The sequence below is a fragment of the Morone saxatilis genome, unplaced genomic scaffold (assembly GCF_004916995.1).
Source record: "Morone saxatilis isolate NCDOM2014 unplaced genomic scaffold, NCSU_SB_2.0 Contig3, whole genome shotgun sequence".
Taxonomy (NCBI): Eukaryota; Metazoa; Chordata; class Actinopteri; family Moronidae; genus Morone; species Morone saxatilis.
In genome coordinates this window covers 15,676,139-15,687,241 of record NW_023339873.1, presented here as the reverse complement: position 1 = coordinate 15,687,241, position 11,103 = coordinate 15,676,139, and the positions used below count along the sequence as shown (strand labels likewise).

General features: G+C 40.5%; 1 protein-coding gene across 5 annotated transcripts in view; it reads left to right on the top strand.

The window, feature by feature from the left end:
• The window catches only part of LOC118337060 (AT-rich interactive domain-containing protein 1B-like), a 163,016-nt gene that overhangs the window by 139,939 nt on the left and 11,974 nt on the right, over nucleotides 1-11,103 (top strand). For all 5 annotated transcript variants that reach the window (XM_035673888.1, XM_035673887.1, XM_035673883.1 and 2 more), the window contains 5 exons: nucleotides 519-655; nucleotides 2,299-2,402; nucleotides 4,584-4,778; nucleotides 5,503-5,718; nucleotides 6,821-7,043. In XM_035673888.1, coding sequence (XP_035529781.1) covers nucleotides 519-655; nucleotides 2,299-2,402; nucleotides 4,584-4,778; nucleotides 5,503-5,718; nucleotides 6,821-7,043 — 875 coding nt within the window. The remainder of the gene's footprint in view (nucleotides 1-518; nucleotides 656-2,298; nucleotides 2,403-4,583; nucleotides 4,779-5,502; nucleotides 5,719-6,820; nucleotides 7,044-11,103) is intronic.

The window sequence follows — 11,103 nt, the reverse complement described above, 5'->3', positions numbered from 1 at the left end:
AGAGGGAGAAAGAGAGATTGAGCAGGATTGATTTCTGCTGTCACCATGGCAACAAATAACATGATCCTCTCCAAAAGCACACCTTAATTAGTTAAATTATGACTTGTGGGAGAGGGAGAGAGAGGAAGGAAGGGAGGGAGGGGAGGGGAGGGGGGAGAGATTTGTAGAAGAGAAGAGCAGAGAAGAGAGGATAGAAGAGAGTTTTTCTTTTCTGATGCTCCATGCTCATCTTCAATCTTTTTGGAGGAGTTGTTTGTTTGATCAGGGATATGTTGTGTACAGTGCTTTTTATTGTGACTTTCAGATTCCATGCTGCCTGGTTTTTACAACAACAATAAAGGAGTATGGCAGTGACAGACTGCCAAGTATCATCTTTGTACGATTTTGTGACTTCTGTTCTTCTGCAGCTTTCACTGTGACCCACTTATCTCTCCACAGCCTGTCAAATCACATCGTGAATCTAAACCGGATTCATCTCTACCAATTTTATTAACATCTTTCTCCTCTTTCTGTGGTAGGCAGGGGAGCTATCAAGGCCCTGGCATCAACCAGGCGAGCACCATGGCTATTACTGTCCCCTACAGCCAGCCTACGGGAAACAACAGTTCAGCCATGGGTAACGCACAAGGTCCAGCCTACAATATGCCGCCTTCAGGTATGCTAGCTAAATGCAGACTAGAAGAAGTTATTGTTTTTTATTGTCTTTGGGTATGAATACTTACATACTGAGAAAACAAGTGCTGACATTAGCAATATAAATGTCAGCATTTAAACCACCCAGAACATTGGAAAACACATATCTGACCAGGGAGATAAGTTGTGTAGACTATCTCAATTTCCCTTCACAGCCAGTCCCATTCACACAAGCCTCCTGCAGCCCTCTATCAACAGATACAAAGGTTTCAAATGAAGTTATGACCCCATCTCCACTGGCTTATCTTGCAGTGGAGATGTGCAGAATACAATCTATAAAATGAAGAACCTGTTGATTAAGAATTCACAGCCCTCCAGGTTAATGTTAGACTGAGCCACTCAAGATTAACCTATGTGTTTATGTTGAATGTACAGCCGAACCAACTCAGAATGGTTCACATTCAGAGGCAGAGAGAGAGAGGGGACTAGAAGGGGAAAAAGATAACAAAAGGCTAAAGAAATCAAGTGAGTTCTCTGAGACACTGGTTACTTTCTCAGAGCTCTTATTTTCCCTGTAGAGCTGGCCCTCCAGTAAGCAGAGATTAATGTGGTGCATCCCTTCTCCTTTCAGCCCTTCACCCTGCCTGCATTGTTGCTAAACGCACCTCGGAGAGCACTGTGGCTCCAAAAATGAAAGGCACCTTTTTATTCAAAACCAAATATCAGAATGCGTGACATTTGGAAAACTTCAAACGAATTAGAGCACCAAGGTTCCTCAAAACTCATCTGGTTTGCCCCTGGGCACAGTAAAAAGCCATTAGTTTTCCCACCGTGCTGCAGCACACAAGGGAAAAATAAAGAGGGGAGCCTTGTATTCAAGGACCCCTTCTTTCTATTAACAAGAAATATGCAGCTGGCACTATGAAAAGTAGTCTTTAAGGATCTTAACTCTTCTTCAATTAGAAACCTCATGAAGGTACACAAATGTCTTTGAAAACAGAAATAAGTCTTCTTGTCAGCCAACATCTCTTGAATGCTAACCTTTGAATATATGAGAACATGGATGATTTCTCCCAAACTAAGGATGTGCAGCCGGCAAGGTTGAAAGAGCACACTGGCTCGCTTTTAGTGGAGTCTTATCTCATTCTCTTTCTATGTCTTCCTTAAGCAGCAGTCTTTTTATACGTTTCTTTCACAATCTTCCCTTTGAGATGAATGGCCGAACAGTCTTTAGAGGGGCCTTGAGAACACAGAAAGAAAAAAAAACATAATATTTAAACTGAGGAAAGACGTTAAACCATTTTTTATTTTGTCTGACTTTATCTCTGACATTATGCAAACCATTATCCAACTGCTTTCAGCACACACAAAGAAGCCATCGTTCATTTTAGGGAGTTAAAACATGTTGAATTGACCATAATAGCAAAAGATGCTGTGTGTGCCAGTTCATTCTACGGTGGAAAAAAGCTTTTTTTTATTTAAAAACAAAATCATAAACCTCTGTAGAGGTCAACATCAGTTCATTTGAAATAATGTTTTTATGGCCAAAAAACAAAGCTTACCTGCCCTCTGATATCTCTCACTAAATGTTTTTTATTTCGACTCTCAGCCATTTATGTTTGTTAAAAATTCAGCACAGATATTTTTTTATCATTCTTGGTGAAGGAGCCATGGGAATGTCGGGAGACGGGATGATGAGCCCAGATGGGAAACCGAAAACGGACGTTAAAGACGACAGCAGCCCCACCAACGAGCCTCACAAACCAAAGGTACCTCCTTGACCTTTTTCCTCTCCCCATCTATCTTTGCAATTCCCTCTTGCCCTCTCCGTTTTTTTTTTTGTTTGTTTTGTTTTTTGATCTTGCTCCTCTAATGAAGCAAACCAGATCTGATCAGCATATGCTGCCTCAGCACAGTGGGCCGTTTCTCTGTTGTTTTCTCGCCATATTTAATGATTTGTTTAACATTTACCATTCCTAATGTTTTCCTCGCTTTGTTTTTGCCCCCAGCACTCTCTTCTTGCTGATGTTTTGGCAGCCCGAGCTGCAAAAAAAAAAGAGAGACACAGAGAGAAAGAGAGGGCTCGGCATCTGCAGTATACACATGCATTTACACACATTCAAACACAGCACAGAAAAACAGTACACACATACACAAAGGAATATTTATTAATTTATTTATTTGATTTAACATAAAGACAAGAAGACACACACTGGCCTTTACAGTCAGTCACACATACAGACACACATATATACCATCCTTCTCTTAAGCACTACTTCCTCAGTTCCTCCTCTCAATACATACACACACACACACACACACACACCCAAACACACCCACACACCCACATGTCCCAATACACAATGCTGACTTCTCATTTTGCCCTACAATTGCAGCTCGGCTTGGCTCAGCTCAGCAACAACAGAACTCTGCTCTTTGCTCTTTTCTACCCCCTCCCCTTGTTTTTGCTTAACAACCTCTCTCCCACACACACACACAGAACACACAAAGGTGCACAAACACACTCACCCGCCTCCATCACATCCACTACACGTCTTTTCCCTCCAAATCCCTGTCTTTTCTTTTGCTGATTACGGTAGTAGGGCCTTTTGAATTATTTAAGGCAGTCAGAGCAGCCAGAAAGACCCCCAGTGCTCCCAAAAGAGATGATCTGTCTGCCGAGAGAGAGAGAGAAGGAGAGAGAGAAAAAGAGAGGGAGAAAGAGAAAACGATAAGGTCTTTGCTGACATCGAGCATCTCTGCTAAACAGACCAAAGCACTTTCAAGCAGGTCTGTGTCACACATCTAGTCCCGCAGCTTCTCCTGTCCACACACACACCACAAGCACACACCACGACGACACACACACACACACACACACACACACACACACACTGATGTGAGCTAACATGGAGTGATTTACACAAATTGAAGCTTGTATCCAGATTCACACGCAAACACACACACACTCATATATAGAAATAGACTAATACATACTGATCTGCATGCATTTTAAATCTCTTGCATGCAAACACATGCATTTATGCATGTAGACACAGTCACACTAAGGTATGCACAATATTTCACGCACACATACCATCAGGGTACGAATACAAAATATGATCATCAAATAATAATTTGGTGATCATATTTATACCCAGCAGTATAAAAAGTATTTAACCCCACATTCACCAGCCACAAGAAGTTATGCACACTACCATGTTAATGCATCAACAATTATAATCCAATAATATAATATACATTCTGAATAGTACACTTTGGTACTTTAAGTATATTAAATGCTTATATTTTTGTACCTCCACCATTTTTGTGTCCACTTAGACACAAACAGTAGTGGAAGTAGTATGCAGTTACTTTACTTAAGTGAAAGTATCAATACCTTAAGTTAAAATGCAGAGGTAAAATTTACTCCTTATAAATTGTTATTATATGTTATATTATTACTGAGGCTTTTAGATATAAGCAAAATGTGAGAATTGTAGCTGGTTGAGGTGGAGCTCATTTTACTTTATGTACTCTCGGGTATATAAGAGTAGTTAAATCTAAATCTATAACAAAGTATCACATTTTATAAGCTGCTCTTATATTTTTTAGATTAATTTTATTCTAAAAAAGTAATTAGTAACCATAGGGATGTAATAAATGTAATAAAAGTATAACTTGAAATGAAAACACTCAAGTGGAGTGGAGTACAGTACTTGATGTACTGTCCACCTCTGGATCCAAACGTATGCATTACAATACAAACATGTTGACTCATTTTGGCTCTGCTGTTGCAAACTTCAGCTATGACCTCACTGTTGTTGTGTGGACAGTAGTAACACGCCGTTGTGTTACACTCATACTGTGGAGGTGGCTGAAAGAACCCAACAGTGATGTATGCTTTTATCCAAAGAAAATTAAAGTCTCTTCCTCTCTCTCCTCACCAGCTACAGGATGGCTACAGCAACAACAACAGCAGCAGCGGCTCCCAGCAGTGTGTGTCCCAGCCAGCCACGCCAGGCGGTGCCCTGCCCGTGCCCTCCCCCCTCTCACCCAGCCCAGCCAGCCTCTCCTCCTATCACGGAGATGACAGCGACAGCATCAGCAGCCCCCCCTGGCCCCTTAAGACCCCCTCCAGTCCTGTAAGAACCACAAGTTCAAACACTATTTAATGGGTGCATGTGTGCATTTACTGAATAGGTCACATATAGACATATTTAACATATAGACACAGAGACCAAACCAGGCGACTAAACCAACAGTGAAATAAGGTAAATTTCCATTTATGGTCAATGATGTCAGCACATGCTGTTTGATTGATTCATGTATGACTGAAGGATTATTCTGTAATTGCTTGATCAAAAGAAGGCCTTGCTAAACCTGGACTGAAGCCAGACATTGTTGTGTGGGATTAAACCTTGTCCACCAAGTTGAATTTGAGAGATATGAATGTGCTGTGAATGAACTTTGAAGTAAACAAGAATGAACTGAACAAAATGCTCTAAAGAAGTGTTTATTTTTGCTTAGTCATTCAACCAAGGGCCTACTTCAGAATGTGTAAATATGGGATGAAACTTTAATGATCCCCCTGGGAAGAGTGGGTTGTTGTAGCAGAAAACAGCAATAAGATACAGCAAAGAAAAATAAACTGCAGAATAGATTATATTATAAAATATACAGTATATACTGTGCGTGAAATCCCCAAATTAGTATTTCTGAACACTAGTCAGATGTCAAATGTAGGATATCAATGAAAAGTGTATAACAGAAATATAACAGAAATGGGAATCAACATGAATGTAGTGCATAAAATCTCACTTTCATAAGTGTCACATTTATCACCATAACTTTTCTCCCACTCACCAGAAACCCAACCCTAATGCCTCCTCCCTCAGTGGGGAGCGAATCACTCGGCTGTTTGAGCTGGGTGTGGAGCCAGAAAGGCGGGGCTGGGTGGAGCGATACCTGACCTTCATGGAGGAGAGGGGCACACCTGTTTCCCAGCTTCCTGCTGTGGGCAAGAAGCCGCTGGACCTCTGGAAGCTTTACATAGCTGTTCGGGACATCGGAGGCCTTGCCATGGTAACATATAGGGAACACTCGTGATGTTGATACGTTGGGATAATGTTAGAGATTACACAGTTTAAGATAGTATTCTGAGCAGAACATACCCATTCATATCATTCTGCCCATGTACATTGGTTATTTAATATTCTCAAGCAATGTGCACTGAAGCAGCATGGCATATGGTGTACTTGTAGATGTTGAGAGATGTACTCAAGGGAATGAGATATATGAAATCAATCTTGAAACTCCCCCCCTTGAAAAAGTCTCAATACATTCAGAGAAAACTCCATGTGTGTTATACCACATGTGATAAAAATGTAAACCATATAAAGCTTTACATACTAATGGTAGCAAGATTAATGGGAAACTTAGAGAAACCAGGAAATGTCATACACTATGTGGCCAAAAGTATATGGACGAGAAAACCGTTACACATCTCACTCCAAAGCCATGAACATTTTAATGCTGCTATAACAACCTCCCCTCGAAGATTTTGGAACCTGCGGGGATTCGGCCCCATTCAGCCACAATAGCGTAAGTGGTGTTGAACAATAAGGCCTGATTCACAGTCAGTGTTCCAGTACAGTTGGATGGATGTGGTTGAAAAAAGAAATAGCCTTAAAACTGTTGCCACAAAATTGGAAGTGCACTTTTGTCTAAAACATAATTATAATTTTTGGTATTAGGATTTTCCATAATGAGAGAAGAGGACTGTAGCCCAAACTGTGAAAACAGCCCCAGATTAAGGGGTCAGGGGTGTCCACATACTTTTGGCCATACAATGTAGTACCTGTTTGTTGTTAGATTAAAAACAGCAATGTAAAAATGATGTGCAATACTCATGAGTGACCTCCAGCGCTGTGGTTATAGTAAGCACAAAAACATTAAGTGGCCACCCATGGAATTGATTATTTTGATTAAATTCAGCAGGCTGTGGTCTCCCATAGTCGAGGCAAAATGACAAGTGTGTGGCTGATGCTACTGGGATACACTATTACATGAGCACATGAGAGAGAACATGAGCACAAAGAAATTATTATTTTTCCATTGTGACGTCATTGTGATGCGTGTTCCTCATTTGACTTATTAATGTCTTGTCGTCCCCCCAACCACCCAGGTAAACAAGAACAAAAAGTGGCGCGAGCTATCCACCAACCTGAACGTGGGTACATCCAGCAGCTCTGCCAGCTCTCTGAAGAAGCAGTACATCCAGTATCTGTTCGCCTATGAGTGCAAGATGGAGAGGGGAGAAGAGCCGCCAGCAGACAGCAGCAGCAGCAGCAGTAGCATCGCTGGAGGGGACAGCAGGAAGCAGGTCAAGATCCAGCCACCCTCACCTGGTAAGGCCTGATAACAGACCAGTTCGCTGGGTTTTTCTCCATGACACCACTCTCCCATCTGTCGGCAGCCAAACAACAGGTGCTGCTGATCAAACTACAGGTGTCAGGAATCATCAGAGAAACAGGGATCTGTATTCATGGCAATCTAGCGTACAGCATGACCACAAGGCTTTGCAGCGAAGTCAGAAACCTCCTAGTGATCGTAGCTGAAATATTAGTAACATGTACAGATTCATAGGGAAGATTAATGAGCAGGTTGTGTAAGTTTGTTCCCCAGTGTAGGTTTTGGTGACGGACGAAGTTGTAGTTTTAAATGAGTCAACTCATTAGGCTTAAACAAACAACTGCATTTGATTTTGCAGCTAATTAGCTAGGAGGTTAATTTAGCAAAGAAATAAAAAGTAACGTTATTAGTCTGCGCTGTGTTATGTTAGCTGCTGTGCACATTAGATGAATTAGCCAAACTTGGCAACATCAACAGTTTCTAAACACAAAATCTGTAAGATTACCAATAGTGACATGATTCACAACGAGCCAAAAGCAAGCTAACTTATTCAACACTTAAAAGACAGAGCTGTGCACTTCCAATACGGCTGCCAGAGAGCGCACTAAAACACCAAGGATAGACTTTCAGATTGATTTTCCATGGCAGTGAAATTACCTGATGTCATGTATATTTGTTTCGTTATTTCACCAATAATTAAAACATCGCAATTATATCAAGATTAGACATTGTAGAAGTACAAATCAGACAGTTAAAGGGTCAGTTTACCCAAATTACACCATATTTTTTTAATGTACGTCAAGTGTTATTTTACAGAGAGTGGCCATGCTTGCAATTATTTGTTTTAATACCGTCATCTCAAGATCACAAATTAATTTGTTATCCCGAGAAAACAAAAGGCGCATTTTTCAAGATAACGAGATCATCTATAATCTCATCATTTCAATTCTATTTATGTTTTCTTGAGATCACATAATTATGGAGAACTCTTCTGGTTCATTTGATCACACCTGATGACTGTCAGGAAGGATTCACAGCTGAACTGAAATGAATTGTTACCAGAATGCACATGGGAAAGTTATTATAAGCTATTCATTTCCTGGCAATGTGATGCAATGCTGACAAAATATACCAGAAGATTGAGATTTATTATACGAGCTCTCTGCAGTGTCCAGATTCCTTTCATACACTTTTTCCTAGCCGCTGGCTCATTTGGGTCAGTATGATGAAATGAATATTAACTGGCCTGTTGCATGGCACTCCTCCATGCATTGTCCATTATGTTGAACCAGTGCTGCAGTTATAATACGCCATTGCACTCCTGATCTCTGATAATAATAGGAAACTACCTTTTGTTTTCTTCTGATAATGGGCTGATTATGTTGTTATCTCGAGAAATAAAATAAAAAACAGTTGCAAGCATGAGCCATAGTGTGTACACATGTAGATAGATTGGGTTTTACCTGATGTGAGAGTTTCACCCAAATACAACTGAGGTGAATGGGATTGCACATTTATTTTAACAAACCTCAACAAAACCCACATGGCAAATACCACTAGTGGTAACAGAGAATGTGTTTCTGTAATTTGGCTGAACTGACCCATTAACTTACGGCACCGTGGCCAGCCAGTAAATGCAACACTGTTATAAAAATAGCATGAAAGAACGCAACATGAATACCTGAACACACCTTAAAACCCAAGAGAGATGATTGAACATTAACACTGTTTTGATGAGGTGATTCTCAGTTTAATGAAGGTGAGCTAGATCGCCGGTCATACCTCAAACCCTGGACTCACCTTTATTTGATTACAGTGCTTTAGAGGTTAAGTAACATTGTTTTGGTGCAGCACCATAACACAAAGGGTGTTTTTTGTTTGTGGATATTACTTGTTCTCACCGTGTATCTCTGTGCACAATTATGACGTGAGGATCAGAAGAGGAGAGAGAAAGAGTTGGAGCGATATAGAGCGGTGAGGTCACGTCTCTAATTTGCAGCGGAGATGAGAAAAGTGACCCTGGCTTTTAAATAGAACATCAGAGCACTTCACCTGCCTCAGACACTGCAGATTGCTTTTCCTGGTGGGTGGAAAAGAGCACCTGCCTTCATTTGCATGCACGTACACAGGCACACACACACTTACATTATATACAGCACACATGAGCCACATACACACATATATAAACACATATGAATGAATTCATGTTCCTTCTTGCTCATGACACTTAATAATTCAGCCCCCTCTCATCTATTCAAGGGGATCTAACGTCAATTTCACAGAATCTCATTTTGTCCACATCAGCACCTGCTGTGCTGATGGGACTGTGGTACACATAATCAGACGTAGCTTCTATTGTGAAATACAATAAGGTCAGTACTTGTGATGTTTGGACCGCCTTTTAGATATGCAGCATTAAACTGAAAAGTGCTTAAGCTGCAACACTTGACTGAGGCAATATCTCTTGCACACTTTTTATATCACCTGCGTACGTGAGAATGGGTTGTCCTCACGAGAGCTGAACCCCTACAGCTAGTACTGTAATACTGTTGCCACGTTAGACAGTACCATAAAAAGCTTTTCTCTACAAAGTAAACTGTGCTACAAGTGCTATTTTGAACTGCAGTACAGGTTTGTTATAACCTGGGTGTATTTTCATTCCTAACATTGTTCTCACCAAGTTAACTGTTGAGATCGGGGAACACAGCGACATCGCTTAAAAGAAAATGAAAAACAAGCAGTCATATGATCCAACAGACTTCTTTGAAAGACAAAACGAAGGCAAACTGTAAAATTATTATTTTTAATTATTAACTGTCTGTTGTAAACCTCCATCACAGTTAACATATTGACTACCTGGTTCAGCTTTGAGCTAATGTACGCTGCAAAAGAATCAGCCATGATCTTTGCAATGAGGCATTATAACTATGGTTGAATCAATCAAATGAGTCTGTATTGTTAACATGATTTTTTCCAATACCAGAGAATTGTTGGTCTACTAAAAGTATGACCACACAATTTAGTGAATGTGAATGAATAACATCAAAAAATTGGAATAAACTTAATTTTAAATTGCCTGCTGTGCTGTTTTTAAAATCAAACCTCATTTATCGAGATATCCCAGGAATCCAGGGGAAAGACAGATATATTCCTGTGAGGTAATAACCTTTAAATCAGAGGAAATCATTCAACCCTAATTATTACTGACATTTCGGGTGCGCTCACTCTCAGTTTTACCTCCTAATAAAGTGGTAAAGATGCAACTTGTTTACAACCTGTATGATTGTCTGAATACTCGTTTCTTGCTTCATCTGACCTCTGTGAAGCAATTTCACCTAGTTCCCAGATATTAGCAATTACTTTGATCAGTGCAATGTTATCATCACTGACGGAAATGATGGCCAAAGCTCCAAACACAACACCCGAGTACTAATAAACCAGAAGTTCCCTTTAAGAATACATTTAAAGGTGCTTCTTGATGATTGTGTTTGCATTACATTTAAGTGAAATTAATACAAATGTCAGTAATATTTTAAACTAATAGGATTTAAGACTACATAGGTATACAAAATGACTTCAAAGATGGACACCTATTGTAGTTTAGGGATGGATACATTTGTCTTGAACACATTTTTATTATGTAGACGCCCAGATTCTAAAACCTTGGCTGTTCAGGGTAAATTCTGTAATATAAAGTGCTGCAGGTTCACAAGCTAGAAAAAGTCCCTTCCATTTCCCTTCCATGCCTTTGTCTTGATCTACTGTCTGTGCTATCCTGCTCCAAAGTGCAGGAGCTGCCCTACTGACACCCTGCCAGCCTATATATAGACTGACAGCCCAATGATGTCACTGAGGGAGTTTGTCCAGCGGGCTGGTGGGGGTGGGGGTGGAGAGGGTGTGTGTGTGTAGTAGTAGTAGTGGTGGTGGTGGTAGTGGGGTGTGGGGAGTGATTAATGAGGACTGGAATGTAGAACGTAAACAAAGTCGACCTCGCCGTCACCTTTCATTCACAAAACCAGCTCGGATGACTGACTTTTTTTTTTTTTTTCTCCCCCC